Source organism: Bemisia tabaci, chromosome 4 (assembly GCF_918797505.1).
Source record: "Bemisia tabaci chromosome 4, PGI_BMITA_v3".
Taxonomy (NCBI): Eukaryota; Metazoa; Arthropoda; class Insecta; order Hemiptera; family Aleyrodidae; genus Bemisia; species Bemisia tabaci.
In genome coordinates, this window is record NC_092796.1 from 37,828,794 (window position 1) to 37,850,958 (window position 22,165).

Below are 22,165 nucleotides of genomic sequence, written 5' to 3' on the forward strand. Positions count from 1 at the left end.
CACTTACTGGCATGAAGTAAATAACTAAATGGTTTAAGTTCAGAAACATTTGGTAAATGAACACCAACGATTTTGAATGAAAATGATTCACCCTTTAGAAGCGTATATAGGTGTCAGTTTTTGAGTTGGTCGGAAAGCGCGCACTCGTGCACTGAGACTATCGTTTTAACTAGTTTTAACTATCGTTAAAACTACCATGTTGCCGGTGTTTCTTAAGGACGTCTAATTAATATTTGTAGCACTACGTACAAAATTGTAAAAAAAAACACTATTAAATGTTTAACTACTGATAAGTAGACGTATATATTATATTCATGGAACACTCCTTATATATTTTACCACCCTCATGTAGTTGAGGAACGACTGCAATAATTTTAACCATGGTTTTTAGTTCTTAGTGTCTACACACAGAAGTCTGGTAAATTTTGCAAAACTTTTATTTGGCAGCGTACAAAATTGTAAATAAATATCATTATTAAGAATTGAATTAATTTTAATAGGTATAGTTTTGATTATACATTTTTTTTCGGCTTTTTGGCTGATGGTAACTTGCTTTTTTAGTAACAGTTACCTCTCAATCACTATGAATTCCCTGTGAAAAATGTTTCGTCTGTTGATGGAATTTTTGACTAGAGTCCATTGATTGTATTACCAAGAGGTACATCTGCTTTCAGAGACTTCCATTCCTCTTGTTTTGATCAAATCCGTTTTAGGAGTCAGAATTGCACGATCAAAGACGTCGTCTGAAAAATTTTAGCGCAAAGTTTATTACCCTGTAGCCGTTTGTCATCGAAATTGTTTCGCTCCAATATTTGAAGCAACTCGCTTAGTACTTCAAAGTTTTGAACCTGATCGTTAATTAGATTTATCATGGAATAAAAATGTTCTATGATTACTATATACTTATCAAACCGGTTCTCATCGGTTTTAGCTGTAAAAATGTCAAATTTAAAAAAAAAAAAATTAAATAAAACTTCTAAAAATTTTATAAATTATCTCAATTGATTCATGAAAATGACAGTTTAACTATTTTAAAGCAGAATATTTCAGGTGTCTCTGAAAAAAAATTTAAAAAAAAAATAAATAAATAAATAAATACTTGGGAGTAAATCAGGCAACTTTTAAGGTAATAAGAATAATTCCGGTGAAAATCATTCATTTTGTCCTCATATTTTTGACACTTGGGCCGCGTTTAAGAACACCGCTTCAAGTCGTGTTTTGGAAAAAGTTAGCCCCAAAACATAATTTCCTCCAAAATAGGACTTGTTGCGTGTACTCATAAACTCGGAGAGTCACGCAGTTTTAAACTCAACCAGTTGTTAGTTTTCTACAGTGAAAACTTTAAGTGTAGAAAAAATATTAACGACGTGAAAATTGTTAATTTTTTTCTTAACGTTAAGTTAACAATGTCCTTGGAGTATAGTGGGATACAACCTATTTTTCTTTTTTCAAACTTGATGTGACTTAATTTGTTTACGCTTTACCTATAATCCAATAGTTAATGTTTGATTTGAGCATCGGTCCGGCAAGAGTTTACTTACGGTAAACATTTAACGACTTTGGAGGTGATCGGCCCACGTGACGTGTCTTGGTTGAAAGTCGTGCTGAAGACTAACAGTGTCGTTGTACTTTTTCTCTCGCCTGATTCGTGACGCCCAGCAGCAGCAGACTGCCAGTAGTAGAAATTGAATGCCGAGCCAAATAGCCCCAATAGCAACCATCATGCCCCAAGTGGCGCAAATTTCGGTATCATCTGGAACGAATCAAAAGTACAAAATCAAGCACCCGGAGAATGTTAAGATACCCACTAAAAGAAGAATGTTAGTCGTGATTAGAACTCTTTGACATACCTATATATTATCCAGGAAATCTAATAGCTGGTATACTGGATTATTAGATCCGAATCTATGAAGGAAAATTAAATGAAATAAAATTAAAGAAAAAAATTAGAAAATATAAAATAAAATGAAAGGATAAATCCGTACTTAAAATTGCGTCATTATTAGAAAATTCTCCCCAAAATCGGCGACTAGACAAGGACTGAGCTAAAAATGAATGTCGCATAATTCATTTCAAAACCTTATCCCAAAAACGATTCACAAAACGGGAACTTTGGAAATCCAATCCTAAAAGAGAAATTTACAATTATTTTTAACAGGTACGACATGGGAGTTAGATTATACAAATGACATCATTTGTATTTTTATCATTTCACTAATGTTAATCTTACATCTTGTTTAGGAATTGATTTGCGGACTTCCCGTTGTGTGATTCGAATTCATCGTAAAATTTTGGGGAAAAACCATGCTGCGTGCTGCGTGCTTTGGCTCATACCCTGTTTAGAGGCCCGTCATTTTTGTAAATATACGACAGTTCTACAATCTTGTATTGAAAATCTTTTTAATAAAATTCCAGAGTATTGTAAGAGAAATATAGTATTAAAAGTTTATTTTTCTATTTTCAATATTAAATCCTGAATTCAACTCTGATTCTCTTCCTGAAAAATCAAATGGTGTGCGATTTGTCTCTGCAAAAATTGCAATTAATCAGACACCGGATAATATTACCAAAAATCTAGTGTTGGCTACCAGGTTTCCTATAGATCACTTTAAAGATATTTTGTAACTCTGTGCTGCTACATCCAAAGCTCAAATTTTGCACTTAGGGTAAAAATGTTAAATATTGTCTCGGCTAACCCATTGGATTGGTAAAATTTTTACCAACCTGGATTTCATAAGATTTTGGATTGAAAGTTTTCAACATTTTATTCGGTTGATTTTTTTAGCTTTCCCTGATTGCTTTACGCCTAGTATTCATAGTCTTTTCGTTGAGATCAGAATTGCGATTTTCTACACCATGGAAATTTGTGAATCACTCTCATGGGCCACCCCAAGTTTCTCACATGCAATTGTGTAATTACGACGGCCCAACCTTGCATTGGCCACCATCGCTTGGCCAATGAGGACACTGGCCGACCAATGACGTCGTTGGCTCGCCCATCTGTTACATTTGTCTTTAAAATAAAATTTCCAAAAATCACCGGATATTGAACGATTGACTAAACTCTTGGCTACGTTCAATTTTGGCTTTCCAAAGATGAACAAGTCCTTGTTCCTGGTATCAGCTGTAATGCATATATTGAATTTTTGTAATGTGGTATTAATAGCATCTGTTTCAATTCAGTAGGTGAAAATTATTTTAGGTTCGATTAATGATTGACAAAGCTACACACTGGTTTTATAATTTGAGTTTATCTTCTTAGAGATTTTAATTCATTTGCCGTAAGGTGTTTGGTATTGCACTAGCCAAGGTGACTCATCCCAGTGACCACCGGTATAGTCTTAATGCAAGCGCCTCTTGTCAGACAACATCAATGACGCGTTAATTCAGAATCGCATACTTTGGAACCCACTGTCAAGGAAAAACAAGTTCAAATACCATCATATGTTTAGTATGTGACATGGTGATCCAATAACTGCGAATAATTTCATCCTGGAGCTCAATTAAAATGAGAAATCCTCCTCATTTTTGTGTATTTCGTAGGTGAAACTACCAGACCATGGATCTCGTTTGCAATTATATAGAATCTACGCTCTCATTTTATTTTTTTGAAAGAGAACAAACGAGTATCATTCCTTGAAATTTTCACAGAGTTTTCTTCGCACAGAGAAGAAAAACCATGGAAGTATTAAAAAACTGACGTTGCGCAGTTTTTCACGAGAAAAAATAAAGTATGGCTGGGAAAGCTGCAACGTTCTGACCGAGAAACCGTCGCTCCTCTAACGTAAGGGCGTATCTGTATTTTTAGGTGAGCCCTGAAAAGCATGGGGTCAGATGAAGAACAGGGCTCACGTAGAAAGTAAGATACGCCCTTACGTCAGAGGAGCGACGATACGTGGTCTGGTTGTTTCACGGTCGATATGCCACTATTTCTATTATTTATTATTATTTATTTATATTTTTTATTAGTATTAACTATTTTTTAAACGAGCTCAGACTAGCCTAAACTTCAACAGCCCTATTTTAAATGGGCGAATAGGATAAAAAATAGGAAGTAGTTTACAGTTGATCTAATGCGTCTAACTACTGGCGCAAACTTGATTGGATTCAGTTTTGTAGCTGAGTGTATTTCTTAGGAATTCATTCAATTCCAAGAGGCATTTTCACGATCAATATAATTGACATTTTTTTAAGAGTAATACCGATATGTGAATTATAAATATACTTTATAAAGGCGTTACAAATACGAGTTTATATACGTTTGAGGTTTTTTTTTTAATATCAGAGAATAGAGAGAAAAACAGCAAATCACTGTTGAAATAAAATTGACGGATCGAAGCAACGTAAATATCGATGAACTGTGGACTGGATTAAATTTCATTGCCCTCGGAATAAATTTGAAGGGATCAAAATCCCTCTCAAATTTTTCAAGTGATCTCGGTGGCTCTCGGATTTTGGAAGTGCTAATCACCTATTTTTTTTTAGTCATTAATTTAGATCTGATTATTTATATCTGGGTCATTCATTTAATAAATGTATTTTTATTTTTTCCTTATTCGTTTCTCTCTTGTTCTTACAAATATTACTACCATTACTGCTACTTTCTTCTCTTCTCTGAATCGTAAAGGAAACCTGGATCTCGCTAAGGAACTCCTAACTTACTCCTTAGTAAAAACACCGGAATGCATCAGGTCTTGATGCACGGCTTTATTGCATTTTAAACAAATGAGGGCGTTTCAGACTTTCTTGCAGGTGACTTAAGGAGACTAAGTGTTACTCTGGATGCGCTATGCACCAATTTATATCTTCACTTGAAACCTAACCAAAAGCCAAAAATCTATCAGAGCAAGGACCGATGAAAAACGGTTACAAGGAATGTTTGTAAAGGCTTCAGCACCCAGCAGAATAAAAAGTACCTATAGGATACAAGAGGCTCATGTAGTATATTGCTATTGAGCACAGATTATGTTTTCAAGTCTCACAAGAAAAATGTGATCCTGAAACTGTAAACTGAACAATTTATTGTCTTCAAATCGCTTTCAATGTGTGTTATTAAATTTTCAAGGATTCGAAAGGAGTTTTGATCACAAAATTCTTCAAGAGGTTCAATTTTATTTAAAAAAGAAAAAATTCTCGTCATCAACATAGTTTTTATTTTCAAAATTACATTTGTTCGATACTGCTCTTTATACAGGCTCAATATTTGTCTTTCAAACATAAGGGAGGAACGATAAATATAGGAAGTATATACTACGAATGAAGTCTTAAGGATAGAGAGTATTCTATGCCAACGCAACGATGAGTCTGCAAATATAAAATCCGCTCCCTTATGAAAGGATAAATAACAAAAAATAACATGCAACAAACAAAAATATGGCAGTGTCATGAATTTCTACACAGAGTTCGGCAGTTCAGAGGATTTTGAGAGAGAATTAAACGTCAGACGCCCCTTAAAGACTTATAAATATAACTTTCCAAATAAAAATGATTATATAATCATTAAAAAAATAAAACCCGCGCTCCAAAACATTGAACCTCAGACAAAATATCTCAGTGATCGTACGAGTAAATCTGTATTAAGATTTTCAGTTTACTGAATAGTAGCGCACGTTGGTTCTACATTTCCAATTTTTTGTTTTTGAGTAAATGGTAATGAAAAATTCCTATTGGATTTTATATAAAACTGTATGCATTTGAATCCGATCCATTTCCTGTCAGTCATATTCTAAGCTTCAAAATTATTATCGTCTCGTCACACCAACAATTTTATTGATTTCTGTTCTTCGATCCACTTTTCTATTTTTCATGAATCTCAGGCACCCAACAAAAAGGTAAAAAAAAAAAAAAATCAGTCTTCCCGGTAGAAATATGGCAATTACGAACAACAAAATGGTCGTGACAAGACTTCAAATAGCCTTTGAAAATTTGAGTTTTGCCTCAGTTTTACAATGTTGTCTCACCATTAATGGTTATAGTAAGGTTTAAAAAGGCCGAATCCACTTTTTGTACCTGAGTGAAGCTGTCGGGACGTGTCCGTCGTGTTTGCTGTTTCGTTGATATCAAGAGGTCTAACAATGATCGAGAGCTGTAGAGGGATTTCTTGCATCTGAAGGGTTGCACGCTTCGCCCGACCCAGAGAGGATACACCATTACCGCAGTAAACCTAAAAAATATTCAAAGTGGGAATAAATCAGGTGTCTTTGAAGAAAAAAGGTTTGGTCTTATAAACCGAGCGTTTGGTGCTCCATATCATGTGAATTCGGTCTGTCCGATCGAACTTTCGGATCTACGTCACCGATACTCTTTCATCAGTTTACATTACTTTCATAAGTTCAGATGCTACGAACCGAACTGCGGTAACACGGACTGAGAGTTCTGTTTGACAAAAACATTAGTTGAGATGGTGGAACACCGGACTTATCTTTTTCTTTCCACCGATACTTCGATTGTTGCATGCAAAAGCCTCCATAAATTCTTTTTGTTGTGAAAATCGTATGATTTTTTCAGACACAGTATAGATCAATGCATGTATACTAAAATATCACGACGTGTACTCAAATCTGCAATCACATAAAATCGTCTGCAGTGTCTGAAAATTCTACGTGCCTCTATGTGTTTTTTAAGAGAACTTTGTGCACATTATTCCTTGAAGTTTTTGCAGAATTTTTTCTTTCGCTACAGAAAGAAAATTACGGCAGTTTTAAAGAATTGCCGTGGAGTAGTTTGTCATTTGCAGAATAACGGCCCTATGATGGACGTCTGCGCCGGTACGCAAGACTCAGTTACCCCCCCCCCTTGTGGCGTGCCTGACATGTACACATGAATGCTGTATGTATGACACTTTAAACGAGGCAAACTTGGAATACCGAACTTGTTTCAGTGATTCATATTAAGATAGCACCCTTGCCTTGAGGGCTATCCAAAAAAAGAGAAAAAATCTCATATAATAAAAAATAGACAAATAAAAAAAAATAAAAAATAAGAACATAAAAATAAAAAAAAATAAAAAATAAAAAAATTAAAATTAAAAAAAAAAAAAAACATTTAAAAATAAAATAAAACTCACAGGCTGGCAGTTCTTCTCGCACGGTGTGAGAACAAGGCTGAACCTCAAGATCGGCGACGATGGAAACCTGAAGGCCTTGAATACGGCGACCAAGGAGTTAGGTCCTTCAGGGGTGAGCGCTGGGAACGTTTGGGGTTCCGGGGGACACCCCCGCCAATCCAGGAGTAGAAGAGAGTCTCGAGCGTCCCCAGAGCTCGCCACCAGATGACCGGCTTTCAGCACTGATACATCTGAAATTACAATTCACAGTGATCAATCCGACCATACTTTACAATTCGGAACTAAAATTTCTTGCTCAGTTTAGAAACAACGTAAGTGTTATTGATTTTCCTGCGCACATACGTGTTTTTACAACTGAGCCAAAAGTTGCAGTTCCTGCCTAATTGCTCTAAATTCTTCACTGGAAAAAAAAACACATTGAATCTAGAGTCCAGACTCTTAAAACATCGACAAGAAAAAGTACTCTTGATTCAATCAGAATTTAGCTTAAATCAAGAACCATAAGCCTCTTAATTTAAGCGGATTTCGTTTTGATTCGAGCAAAAATCCGATTGAATCAAGAGTATTTTTTCTTGTCAATGTTTTCAAGAGTCTGGACTCTAGATCCAATGTGTTTTTTTTTTTCCAGTGTTCATATATTTTAGTCGTTTGAAGTGAGTTTAACATTAATTTAACGTAAGTTTGGGTTCCAAAGATTCATGAACACGAACCAAACTCGAAACTTTTTTGAGAGGTTGAAAAGCACCTCATACTGAAGATTCTGGAGAGAACAATGCTTTATATACTCTTTTGAAAAGCTGAACCATATCCTGAGTAGAATTTTTTATACTCCCTATTTCTGCTATATCTTAAAAATAGACTTACTGTAAGGAGGATCAATATCAACTCTGAACTCCAGATCATCTCCTAGCATGGTTTCAGTCGCATCTTCGCCTCCTTGAGATAAATCTCGAACTCTGAGTCTCGCGATCGGTGGAGACTGATAAGTTGGTGGAGTGCTGCTAATGTTGCTGATTGTCTCGCTGTACAGCCCGTTAGTGCCCCTAGGAAGAGTAAAAGAGTCAAATGAGTGTGAGAAGAAGTACATACCTCATAAATAGTTCTAATTTGTGATTGTCATAAATGATTTTCATAATGTATTCTACATCAATGGTGCAACTCCCAAACCATGTATCTCGTTTATGGTTTTTATAAATCTCCGAACTTATTATTACTTTATTTTTTGAAGGAGAACAAAGAAATATCAAATCTTGAAGTTTTCAAAGAATTTTTGTCAAACACAGAAGAAAAATGACCAGGGCCGAATTAAGGGGGTGGCCACATGGGCTGCGGTCCATGGCGGCAAATCTAAGGGGCATTTTTTTTTTTTTTTTTTTTTTTTTTTTTTTTTTTTTAAGTATACGTACTAAAATCAAAGTACGGTACCGACGAATAGCTATTTATTCATCGGTACGGTACCGACGAATAGCTATTTATTCATCGGTACGGTACCGACGAATAGCCATTTATCCGTCGGTACCGTACCGACGAATAGCCACTTCGATTAAAAAATCGGATTTAGACAAAAAAAAAATTACAAACGAGAAAAGGCGACAAAATCTCTCATTTACTGAGAGTATAGTAATTTCTAATTTGTCGTCTCTTAGTGATACAAGAGACAGAACCTTCAATTAGTCGAGTTAAGAGAGAAACCAAACACGCAATTTGGCCTGGACGACTTAGAGAGAAATGATAACGAGAACTTGAGATGAAAAGGAGAAGCCCTCGGCGCGGCGATCGGCATGTAACACATATTAGCGCCTACAAGACTGCACGAATACTTCTCGCATTGCATCAAACACAGTACGGTCATTGCGGTCAGCGTGAAACGGATAGCGCCTACAAGAATGCATGAATACTTCACGCATTGCGCCAAACACAGTGCGGTCAGCGTGAAACGCATAGCGCCTACAAGACTGTCTGAATACTTCACGCTTTGCGCCAAACATGAAGGCCTTGTCCACACAGAGATAGGTTTACGAAACTTAACTTTCGCGCAAAGTTCCGTGAACTTTTGCTAGTAGTGTTGACAGGGCTTTCCCAAAAAATGTGTTCAACACGAGTAAAATGCACCCCTCCTCCGCTGGCACGTTCACTTGATGATTTTTATCGAGTTTCAAAACGAATGAGAAGGGGGCGGCATGATACAGGCGGCCTATGGGTGGCAAGTAGGTGAATCCGGCCCTGAAAATGACGGCAGTTATCAAGAACTTCCGTTCAGAATTTTTACATTTAAAAAATAAAGGATGACGAGAAGTCTGCTGTGACGTCACAAACCGATACACGTGGTCTGGTAGTTTCACCATCGATGTAGTTGTGTGCACATGCAATATAGTTGACAAAACGCCAACTATCAATGGGCAACTACATAAGGTCTGGACTGGAAGGAAACGTCCCATATTTCCTCCTCAAAGTATTACGTAGATGACTATATACACGCAACGGGCAGTTTGGAAATCAACTCCTGAACAAGATATTAACAAGTACATGTAACAAAACCTAGATCAAATGAAAATTACATTATACATATGACGTATATTTTCCATTAGATAAATGTTAATGGGTCAATTGCTCTAGTCACAAAATTGGGTTTCGATGCTTAATTATTGTAGATCAGTTCAGAATAATAATATTTTTCCAAACAGCAAACGTTGAATTTAAACAGAGATATCGCGCTTCGAAAAATTTGGTTCATGCGGCTTCATTCCCTGCGGTAGTGACACCCTTGGTTTCTTCCACCTTGCTTTCATCAGTCAGGAAGACGCACATTTTCACTGGTCACTCAACGTAAAACTTAGATGAAAGCATAATGTGGAAGAAAGCAAGTGCGTCACGACCGTGGTGGATGACGCCATAGACCGAGTTTGAGAGCTTTTTATGGACTTTGGAGTTGATTTCAGAAAAAAGTAGTGACGCTCTCGTGTTTCTCGCAAAATTTTACTTGGAAATCATTATTTAAATCGCTTTGCTTTTTATGGACTTTGGAGTTGATTTCAGAGAAAAGTAGTGGCGCTCTTGTGTTTCTTGTAAAATTCTACTTAGAAGTCATTACTTAAATCGCAAATATCTGACACATACTAGAGCTACTTTATAGTTTCTAAGTTGTCGAATTCCTACCCTGGATCGGAAACTCCAAAACTAGTGTCCAGCGTGATGTTGTTGAAGGAGGGCCTCGGATAGTTGTACGGTGTAGTATCATCGGGAATGGCACAAGACACCTTAACGACCCTGTCGCCTGCAGTTTGAATGATTGGATGTCTTTGGACAACTACTATGGCACTAGCGACGGTCCTGCAACAGTTCAAGTCATTAAACAGTCGAACTGGAAAGTGATAATACAAGAAAATAGTGACGCGAGGGTCAAAACGTATGGATCTGTAAAACTTTAGCTGTAGAGCAAAAATGAATTCTTACAGATTATGACCTAAAAATCACGTTAATTGCATCAGCAAAATTTGAAATATGCCATTTTCTCCACAATCTGCGTGGAATGGTAGCACATTGTGAATACTGCAATGAAAAAATTCGATATTGAAGAGGGTTTGATTACATTTAAGAAAGGAAGTGGAAGATGACAGGCAGTTTGCAATGTCACCATTCTCAAAGGGGCACATGTTTAAGGGCATTTTCCAAATAAAATACACCATTGCGTTTTTCCTTGTAGTGGATCCTGTACCCAGAATCATGTAAAACGCCGATCTCGACTGGTGGATCACGAATAAGTGTGTGCCATTCATGTTCTAGCATGTACATATATTTACAAGTTTGAACAGTGAAAATTCTTGAAACTTAACGACATTGTTTTTACTCTGTTTGAACGTATGTAAAACAATCGATTCAGCTGCTTTACCATATAAATTGATATTTTCGATGGATTTAAATGAAGGAAAACAGTGTTGCCTACTTGTAAAATCGCCACTACCTGTGGAAATTTGTGAAATGAGAGCTCAAGAATCTTACGTGAATCACTAAATACAAAAAAGGCACATGTCCAGAAAGTCAAATTGTTCAGGAGACACAAAAAACTGTTTATTTCGTGGTAGATATTTTTTTGGAAAGTCGTTATGTTTAAAAAAATATCTACCTACCACGAAATAAACAGTTTTTTTGTCTCCTGAACAATTTGGTTTTCTGGACATGTGCCCTTTTTGTTTTTAGTGATTCACGTAAGGACTAGTGAGCGGATGGCTCAGACAATTGGAAGGGTGGACTTGATTTTTCATATAGTTTTTTTACGAAACATTTTCTCTCAAGCATTTCCTTATTGGTCCATTTTAAAAAATTTCATTTTAAAATGTTTACAGTGTGCTATTAGGAATTAGAATTGTACCAAGTTCTTTGTTGAATGTTATCAAAAAATTGCGGCTTACTCCGACAATCATACGGAAAACGCTGCTTTTAACTTACCGATTGTACTCCCCGGAAGAGTACGCGATGATAACCCCGCACATGTTGGTCGATTGCGTCAATGGGATTGGCAAAATTGTCTTAATCTGATTTCGGCCAGAAACACCACACGAATCAGAGTGACCCAAGGCGAAAAGTCGACCGTTAAATCCTTTCGAATGTAAAGTAATAGACATGAGTCTCTGGGAGCAAGAAACAGTTACTAAAACACAGTAACGAATTTTTTGGTGATAAAATTCCTGTTAGTAAGGACAGGCACTAAAAATATAAATGGTAGGTTAAATCACCCTAACAGCGTTGGGAACAAATTATATTTGCAAATAGCGCGGTAAAATTAACCACAAGTAACATTTGAAAAAATGTTATTAATGGTTATTTTACTTGTGAAATAATTTGAAAAAATCCTTTAATTGTTATGAAATTACTAAAACCTCAAACAACCTACGTAACTGTATTAGGAGCCTGTCTGATCATGCCATCCTCATATTGTATTGTGTAAAAACCACATTTTACAGTTTTCTGATTATCTCACTTTTTTCTATTTCTCAGCATATTAAAGTTGTGCATTAGGTATGCCTATAATTTAGACATATTAATTGACAACGTGAATGCAGTTGGACTGATTTGGTTCAGGCCATCGTAATATCTAAATGATACTGAGCACTATGCAAATTAAAAGGAGATAGAACATTACTAGCCTTTCTGCGCAAGGTACGTGCACCCTCACAGTTGGGCAGGGTATTTTTTTTTTGTAAAGATATCCAACTGATTCAAATGGAATTCTTCCGCGAGAAATATTTTATCAAAGTTTATTTTGACTCAAGATGACATTTTTTTCTTAATGTTCCAGCAGACGACCCTGGAAATATCGAAAAGGGATAAAAATGAAAGCCATTTCACCAGCAGCAAACAAAAGGAAAGCTAAATGAATATCTTACAGTCAATGCATGGAAGGCGTTCGGTATAGGATGCACACTGTGAGTAGCGGAGAGCAAGCGGGCCGGCACTGATTCTGTCGTCACTGTGCAACTGACATAAGGTCTTTCCATCGTTCTTTTCCAACGGACAATGATGAGTGAACCCGAGGCAGTTGAAATACTGCTCCGTCTCACATCGCCGCTTACACTGCAGTCAAAATTCAATAAGCATTAGTGTTTTTTATTTGAATTTTCACCGGAGCTCGGAATGTTAAGTTCTTTCCAGAACGATATTTTGGTGTCTGCTGATTTGTTTTTCATGCTGTCGAAAGACAGTTAAAAATACGCGGCGCATGTTGCCTGCACAAAAATGTAAAGCCTTGTCTTGCCTTATTAGCTGTCTTTTCACAAAGAGACACTACGTTACGCAACTTGATGTCACAATCTCGATCATCACTTTGACTGCAGCGCCTTGATGCAACTGTTCTCGTTTCAAGCCGCTCATGTTGCCTACGCAAAAGATGAAGGCGTCATGCCGTGTCTTGCTCTTCTATCGTTCTACTCACGAGCAAAAACAAAACTTTTGAAACCAGAGACTGCAATATTAATAATCACTTTGGCTGTAGCGCCTTGATGCAACTAATCGTGTTCCAGAGCAGCCTATGTTGCCTACGTAAAATATGAAGGCGTTTTGTGTTTCCTTGCTATTCTAGCATTCCACTAACGAGCGAAAGCTGCACTGATACGGATGACCCGAATTTCTCATTATATAGAAACTGCATTAATACGGATTATGTGAATTTCTCACAATTTAAAAACTGTGCTACTCAACCTGAGGCAAAAATATCAATCACCATTTTGACATTGGTGCCTTGATGCAACTAAAATTCTCCGGTGCTGAAAACACCTAATCAATGGCCTAAGTGCAAAACCAAGTATTTTGTTGCAACATTTCTGAATTGCTGCTCCTTGTTTTTTTTTAGTATAAACAAGGCAATTTTAAAACTTGAAATTTATACCAAAACCTCTGACAATACTGCCGTGCTAAGGAAGAACGCCGTAAGAAAATTCGAGAGTTGCCAAATTTCCTTCAATACAATGTTTATTTTTCAGGAAAGTTATGTATTTTTTTCCATTAAATTTTCAGAATCTTTAGGTAAAATTGCGAATTAAATTATTCGGCAAATTGGGAGGAAAATATTCGCAAATTCACCAGAAAATTCGCGTTATATGAAAGGAAATTTGGCAACGCCTGAAGTTCATACGGCGTTTTTCCTTAGCATTGCAGAGTATTTAAATGATGATTTTCCGGGTTCCTACTAAAAAATCTGAGTTTCCGGTAATTTTGGAAATCAGGAAGTATCTTACAGTACTTCTATCCGAGAAACGAAATTGAAAGCGATCATAGCTCTACTCATCGCGACCGCACCATCAGCCTTGAGTGGGTGGATTTGCATGCGTGAATATCGACATTTAAGTGCACTTCACGGTTGACCAATATCGATCATGAAGTCGTAAAACTCACACGTGGTGATCGATAAATCGAGTAGAGGCAGTTGCCACGTTTCCTCAAATACGCCAGTGCTTTCATGTTCAAATTGCTCTCATCATGACCATCGGATCAAAAGAATACAAAGTGTATTCTACTTGATAAAAAATCACAGTATTATGGGGTGAGGGGAGGTGCTGATCGTATGCTATTTAATTTTAAAATATTATTCGTCTCATTTAGAGAAATGAAATTGTATAAAAATAATGACAAAGATTGGCATATTGAATCGTAAAAACGAGGGTAAACATGAGACTGTTCCGAAGGACGCTAAGACGCTTTACGATAGACCAAACATTAAAACCTGTTTCGTCTGAAAGCTTACTTTTCATTGATACTCTGCAATCTCTTAGCACTTATTGTATCGTAAAGTTTCTTAGTTTTGAAAACATACCCATCGCTTCTAAAATTGAAAGGAAAATAACCAGGATTATTTTTGCACGGAATTATACCTCCTCAGGATATGAATAACATGATCGAAAGTCCCGCAAAACCTTACAATTTAATAAGAATAAATGTTATGTTAGCGAAAGTGAAATGTGGCAGTCAGCATTGGCAACTGAGATGCATTTTAGTTAGAATGTATCAAAGTGCATCTGACACTTAAATGAGCACGTATAAACCATTTTCAATGTCCCACCAATTGAAACGTCTCAGCAGTTCCTTTACTTCAGTTTTATGATGCATTTATAAAGATATTCTTCGTAGGGTGAAATCTGACAGTCATGCTCTAAGTGGAAGAACCTATCATGCACGGTCATTTAAGTGAGGTTATTTGCGAATACGGATTTTAAATGCAGGTATTCCCGAACTTGATACAAATGGACATAAGGCATCCGTGAGTCCATAGCCTTGATATAAATCTCTTTCTGTTCCCTTCCACTCATGATGTATAGCCTATAATTTGGTTTCCCATAAAGCTTTGTTAGTACATCCATTTAATCAGGGATGGTCGTAATTCAGTTTTGCTTACCTGTTCGTAATCAATTCCCTCCTCTTGTAAATCTACTTGTAACAGCGCCTGGTCAGGAATTGGGTCGTGCCAGCAAGATCTTTTGCTCTCATCTGACACTGAAATAATCATTTCGAAATTGAATAATATTAAAGACAACAACCGGAAGATTATGGTCTATGTTAAATTCAAAATCATGCATCTAATCTGTCAATAATAGGTTAAATACGGTTTTTCTCAGGTTATACTTCTATTTTTTGATTCATTATTGAAAAGACGTAGAGTAGTTCCAGCAAGAGTGTGCAATTTAGGGTCTATTCAAGTAACCTTATTTCTGCATACATGTTTGCTGAGAACATGATAGCTCTTTTGGCCTCGTCTATGAGCACTTTATAATCTGTTAAAAAGCTATCAACTTTGAGGTTAGGAGGATCGAAAATCAGTAAAGTAAAGGATAGTTTACCGCCATGATTAAGTAAAGCCTCCCTGCAGTTTAGACTCAACTTATGAGCAGGGTCACCTCTTGATGCAGAGATTCTATTTGTGAAGTAGAATATATGCTTTTAGTCTATTATTTTCATTGAAAACTATCCTAAAATAAACTGTAGGTTGTATAAAGTTTCATTCGAGTTACGTTCCTTTGTCCGAAAACCGACGATTTGATACCATTTCAATTTTTAGTTCCCACGCTGGAAAAAAAAAAAACACATTGGATCTAGAGTCCAAACTCTTGAAAACATTGACAAGAAAAAATACTCTTGATTCAATCAGATTTTTCCTCAAATCAAAAGAAAATCCTCTCAAATTAGGAGGCTTGGTTCTTGATTTAAGCAAAAATCCGATTGAATCAAAAGTATTTTTTCTTGCCGATGTTTTTAAGAGTCTGGACTCTAGATCAAATGTGTGTTTTTTTTTAGTGTAGGATGCTTTTAGTCTACTATTTTCATTGAAAACCATCCTAAAATACAGTGTAGGTTGCATAAAGTTTCATTCGATTTACGTTCCTTCGTCCCAAAACCGACGATTTAATACCATTTCAATTTTTAGTTCTCACTCTTGGAATGTTCATCAGCATTGACCTACCATTGATGCACTCGTTCTCGATGTACTCGATGATGGGTACGGCGGAGGGAGAGAAGGCCTCTGGCCGGGTGCGGCGGTTCTCGGAGCTGAGGGAGCAGACCTTGGTCTGGGGGTTGTAGACGGCCGAGAGGCAGGGCCGTGCCCCGACGTCGTAGCCGTTGTACTGGTTGCTCCCCGAGAGGCAGAGCTGGGCGCAGTGCCACCGGTCGATCACGTTGTTCACCGAAGTGTACTGCATCCCCACCATCTCCACGCCCGCCATGTACTCGATCGGCCACGCTCGCGCTGAGCAGTACTTTGGCACTGTAAACACACCACCAGAAAATTGACTTGCAAGAAAATGAAGACATGAGACTTTGCCAGATACACATAGAGTAAAATATATTCGGAATGTACTGGAGCACTGAAAAAAAAAGAAAAAAAAAAAAAAAAAAAAAAAAAACATTGGATGTAGAGTCCAGACTCTTAAAAACATCGACAAGAAAAAATACTCATGATTCAATCAGATCTAAGCTTAAATCAAGAACCAAGCCTCTTAATTCGTGCGGATTTCCTTTTGATTTAAGCTTAAATCTGATTGAATCAAGAATCCTTTTTCTTGTCAATGTTTTCAACAGTCTGGACTCTAGATCCAATGTGTTTTTTTTTTCCAGTGAGCGCCGATGAAGTCAATTTTTGAGGCTGTTTTGTCCAGAACTCCTGAGACTAGAGTGTGACGACTGGAGATGCCGTATGCGTGGGGTCTCAACTCCACACTGAGAAAAAATTATGTTTAAAACTACCATACTTGGGTGTTCAATATGAACTCTTAATCGGTATTTGCCATAACCAATAATAGAGATATTTTTACCACTAAATGTTAATTTTACTACCGCACACTTGTAAAAGTACGATTGCTCCAGTAAAAATATCATTATTATTGGTTATGGTCAGTACTAATTAAAAGTACATATTGAACACCACTAATATGGTAATTATAACCATAATTTTTTCTGAGTGCAGGCTTCGCTCAGAAAATACAGGTATAAAATGTATTTAAGAAAAACCAGGAGTTTCATAGATTTTTTAATTTGTTATGACCAGGGCCGGATTGGCACTCAGGGGCCGGGGATGCTGGTCATTAGGGGCCCCATATGTTGAAATCGAGGGGCCCCATGGCAGTCAAAATTCCAGCCTTAGGGCCTTAATAAATCCTAGTTTTAAACTCCAAAGACCACTAGAAGAAAACAATCGCCCAAGAGGGCCCGGGGTACGCTGCACCAACCGGACACCCCGGCTATTCCGGCAATGGTTATGACTAACGATAAAATAATTTGCCGAAATTTACGCATAAAATTCATAAATTCCAAAAATCACTCGCAATTACCCACGATTCTTTCATGAATTGCCTTGTTCAAAAATGTCGTTTTGTTCACACTTCGTCTCACACTTTCGGCGAACAAGGGGCTGGGAATGGCCCGTTCATGGATTCACTTTATTGGAGCTCCAGTGCATTGCGACTCTATTGTATTCTAAAGCCAGATTCAAGACAATGAGTCAGTTTTGCTAGTCATACAATCGTGTTTCGATGGCTTAAGCTTATGCAGATTAGCAAAAAAAATGGGGTATATCCAACGGCCAAGTTTCTACGACAGATATGAACGGTGCTATTGAAAAACACGGTTTATGACGTCATCCACCGGAGCAGTGCATACCATGATTTTATCATCCTTTATTTCATAGTCAGAGCGATCCACTATTTTACCTTTGTTGCTCAACGTAAAACATGGATGAAACCAAGGTGTAAGAAACAGCGATTTGTACCTCCTTGGTCGATGAAGTCATGCTCCGTGTTTTTTTTACGGTCAATATTTAGGACGGAAATGGGCCCAATTCGGATTTTTTGGTACTTTCTGAATTTCATAAGTAATTTCCAAATTGAAAAAAAATATAGTTTTACAAAAATAGAGGGACCAAGGGAGGAAGGGGGGGGGGGGCTTCAGGGTGATAACGTTCGGATTCCTTGGGATTGATTCTCTATTCGTCCCCGGAGTCCTAAACTTCGTCCGGCCCATAATCTCCGACTGATACGGGTTGTTTGGGACACCCGACACCCTGTATTTCAGAGACCCTTACACGTCCTATCTTCTATGCAGTCTTGAAGTTAGGTTAAAGTATCGCATAAAAGTAGTTTCAGTAGTTTCTATTTTTACGGAAAATAATAAGGAAGGTTAAAAGAGGAAAGCTTACCTTGTAAACATACTTTTCTAAAGTAATTTGCATTAGGAGTAATGATCAGATTTTCTGCATCTTGAGATGATTCCGAAAAACGGAAGCATGCTCCTCTTGCGTAATCGACAATGAACCCTGTACACTCTGTGCTTCGGCGGCATCTACAAAAAATCACTTCAACTTCAAGGAATGGAATTGTACTTTCAGTCTTCAATGGTCACTTTAGAGATGTTTCATTGTACACAAAAAGGCATGGAAAGCATTTGTTCAGTCCATTCATTATAGATAGAAAATAAATATGACTTTCGACATAAAAACATAGTAAATTTTATTTCACCCCTAGAAACAGTATGAAAAATTACAAAAGGCAAGAGAAAAAAAAATTACACGCAAAAAATCAAGCTAAAAGTGTTCAAAATATATTCATTTCTTGAATACAGATGAAAACAACTATTGATGGTCAACTAGATGCCGAATCACATATTGGTCTCAAAAGTGCGAAACCACATACCTCCATAATGATGTTGCAAAAATGCTGCTCCTACTCCATTTTTTAAAAGAGAAACAACCCAACGTGACAGCTTAAAATTTATACACAATATTCTGCTGACAGAGAGAAAAAATCAAGGAAGTTTTCAAGAAATTATGATGACTAGTTTTCCAAAGGAAAAATTATGTATGGCAGGAAATCTTCAAAGTCGCAAAGGGACATACGTGATTTCGCACTTTAACAATCGATATAATCCCCGAAAAATGAATAAGCCGGCCTACAGTGGAAGAAACCCTTGGTAGGAGACGGATATAAAATTGTGACCGCTTGACAGATACCTCGAATTAATGAATCAATGAAATAATTGCTTTTTATTATCAGCGAGGTTCATTCCTTGGCGTGAAGAGGTAAATGTTTGTAGGTGCATGGATTGAGAATTTTTTCATTAAGGAAATGTGTTGGGGAGACAAACCTGTTGTAACATTCCGCTGTGATGGCAACTCCTGGTTCTGAGGCATAGAGTAGAACCGGAGGGGAATATGTTCTAGGTGACTTTCCTGTAACTTTTGCAAACGTCACTGGTAACCCACCTGGACATTCTTGACCTAGAAAAAGGGAAAACCTCTCAATTGGATCGTTGCAATGAATGGACACTGACGAAACTGTCACTTTCAGTGATCGGGAAAACAAAGAACTCCTAAAAATTTGAAATTTTGTACACCGCCGTCACTTCAAAATTTACTTTTCATAAAACTGAAAAGTCAACTGTTTAAGGTTATTAGTTTAATTTTTGTATACCTGCACTATCTGACTCATATTTTTAAGTTTAACTTTCCGTATAAAACCAATTTAGGGAAATGTAGGTTTTTTTTATTTATGGACCTTTTTTAGACAGTAAATAAGGAAAATAAAAAGAGCATTCATCTCAAAGATTATAAAGGATGTATGAAATCACCCATTTTCGTAATAATGTCGAGTTTCTGGTGGTAAAATAATGGGTAATTATTTTCAATTATGCTCTGAATTTGAGGGACTCAATTATCGAACCCTAAATAACTTGATGTCTATATTAAGTCATTTCCATTACCAGCAAAATTCATAGAACTTCGCGAAGAATCCTAGATTTTTCGCAATTTATAGCCTTTCAAAGAAGTAGATTCGATGAGTGAATGACTTAAGCTTCTTTTGATTTTTTAATTACATATCTATCTGAATTTTTTAAGTTCTTTCTTATGAGAATGACCTGCCTTAAAACTATTTGAAAGTCTTAAAAGCGCAAATAAGATGGATCCTTTAAACTCTCTGCGCAGACTGGAAGAGTTCCATCCTCACGTGTGCAGGAGCTATTGTTGCCTAATCTTCAAAATGAAGGCGAATTACAATTGTGCATCACAGAAAAAAATATTTAAAGCAGCAAGGCTCGTCGCGAACCTCATTATTTTCCTGCTTATTAATCTTCGAAATGGAACCCAAAAAAATGTTAAGGACATAGTATGGATTTAAATTCATTTTGTGTGTTTGTTAGTGCTGAGGATTAAGATATAAAATATAACTATAATTCTGCCCTCTAATTATGTGAAATTGAGATTGGTTTTAGATAAAAAATTCTTATCCCCTACATAAAAAATTTTACCTGCTGTAATTCTAGTCTGGGAGTTCCTATTAAATATCGGGAGGTAATAACATTTTGAAACTGGATGGTACTTGGGGAAACGTTAGATCTGCAAAAATGGAAGTTGAAAGCATTCGATGTGCAAATGGATTTGGAAAGAAGTTCTCTCTTTTGACAAACTCTCTGGAATGGTAGACTAAACATATTTTGTTGAATTTTTGAAGGGCTGATTTCCTATACTCACAACACCTATAATCAGGTCAGTGAGAAGGTTGTACTTCACATACGCAGCTAAAATTGCTTTCAATCATTATTCGTAAGTTGAGTTAACGATTCCAGTGCTAATTTTCTCATAAGAAAATTAATTTTTAAAAATTTAGCGGCTGATGGAAAAAAGCAGAATGGAGCGAAAAATTTACCAATCTAAAAACAAATGTTCACCAATGTTGGGGCTACATATGATAAAAAAAAGCAATTGCAGTCTTGCTCTAAAGAACCTTGTATAGCGTACACTTGATCTCTTTCTCCCTTATTTTACGATTATTCCGCACACTGAGCAAGTAATGTGTCAGTTTGACTTCCGCCATCAATATGCCTACTTGTTTGAATAGAGAAATAATAAACGTCAAAACTTGAAAACTTTTCTTCAATGCACAAAAGAATGTTCCGTCAAAATGTCAATCATCTGTACTGATTAGTTTTGATCTCCTAAAAAACCAATGAGGAACGGATATTTGGAAACGTTGTAACACACGTGCTTTCCTTGCGGAATCCAGCCACCGAATTTTATACCAACAATTGTGGATGGGGGGCTGTAGGGGTGTCTAAGCGGTGCATTATCATGGGTGCACTTCTAACAGCGGTGAACTTACCTGAAGTCAGAGTAGAGAACGAGAGGACCATAAGAAATGACGACAGCAAAACAATAATAAACACCATTTTGGCACCGAAAAATTTAATTCACTTAACAATAAAAATCAGACTTTAACGCAAGAGAGAACACAGTGTATGAAAGATTGTCGGCACTTTTTAACATCGAACGAGAGGCACTTTTTCATCCTCACAACTCCGGTTTATCATGCACAAATTCGAGATACGCTATAAATGTAAAAAATTGGCGGTAAAAAAGTATGAAAAATGCAAAAGAACATCAATGGCACTCAAGAATGAATTCAACGATTTAGAACGGCGAAAATCCAGCCACTGCTACCAAAAGCACCCGGGGAAAATATCCATAAAAATTAGGGATACACCTCACCCCCGAGACTGCACTTATATTGTTATATGCTGCACATCTTTATGCACCCGATCACTTTCTCTTTCGCCTCCCCCTCCGATTTTCTGATCGTATTTCCGGTGGAATCAGGGCGAAATCAGGCGCGAAGAGCGCGTATCCAGGCGCTTCCCGGGGAATCACTGAGCGGTGGGCGTTCCTGGCGCTACCTGCGGAGAGCTACGACTCCCGATGTCACTTTTACACCGATAATGCGTTTACAAGCATAACTTAAATTTCGACCTTGACTGAAATCAGCTGTTCGGCGCGGTGTCGCGTCAGGTCGGACGTCCCCCGCGTCGCGACGCTGACGTTAACGTCCGCGCGCACTGTTGCGTCGGCTTACATCACGTACAGCGGCCGCGGCGGCTGAGTCACCTGTGGCGGTGAGGTCCGAAATTTCATCGCATAATTAGGCTCGTTACCGGACGGGTGCCAATTGATATAGGTCAGGGTCGTCGTTTTGTTCTGGTGTTTTGGGAGTGAGTTTACCGACACGACCCAATTTGAGCCTTTTGTCTTACGCCCGCCGACCGGCCCCGGGTGTCGAGTCCTCGACCCTGGGT

General features: G+C 37.3%; 1 protein-coding gene across 1 annotated transcript; it reads right to left on the minus strand.

Annotated features, from left to right (window-relative positions):
• Positions 1-421: 421 nt before the first annotated feature.
• LOC109037821 (uncharacterized) lies at positions 422-22,112 on the minus strand. Its single transcript, XM_072299803.1, has 13 exons — positions 21,199-22,112; positions 19,187-19,319; positions 18,243-18,385; positions 16,014-16,316; positions 14,952-15,049; positions 12,451-12,637; positions 11,513-11,714; positions 10,223-10,396; positions 7,931-8,109; positions 7,067-7,296; positions 6,010-6,163; positions 1,542-1,753; positions 422-743 (listed from the first exon to the last, which is right to left on the minus strand). Exons 1-12 carry the CDS (start codon positions 21,263-21,265, stop codon positions 1,551-1,553), a joined length of 2,073 nt encoding a protein of 690 aa, XP_072155904.1. The 5' UTR covers positions 21,266-22,112; the 3' UTR covers positions 422-743; positions 1,542-1,550.
• Positions 22,113-22,165: the final 53 nt, after the last annotated feature.

Coding starts and splice junctions, on each gene's coding strand:
- LOC109037821 (XM_072299803.1), bottom strand. CDS start 21,265: ATGGTGTTTATTATTGTTTTGCTGTCGTCATTTCTTATGGTCCTCTCG. Junction 19,320..21,198: donor GTTCTCTACTCTGACTTCAG/GTAAGTTCACCG, acceptor CCCTTTTTCTAG/GTCAAGAATGTCCAGGTGGG. Junction 1,754..6,009: donor GTCCCGACAGCTTCACTCAG/GTACAAAAAGTG, acceptor GATTCGTTCCAG/ATGATACCGAAATTTGCGCC.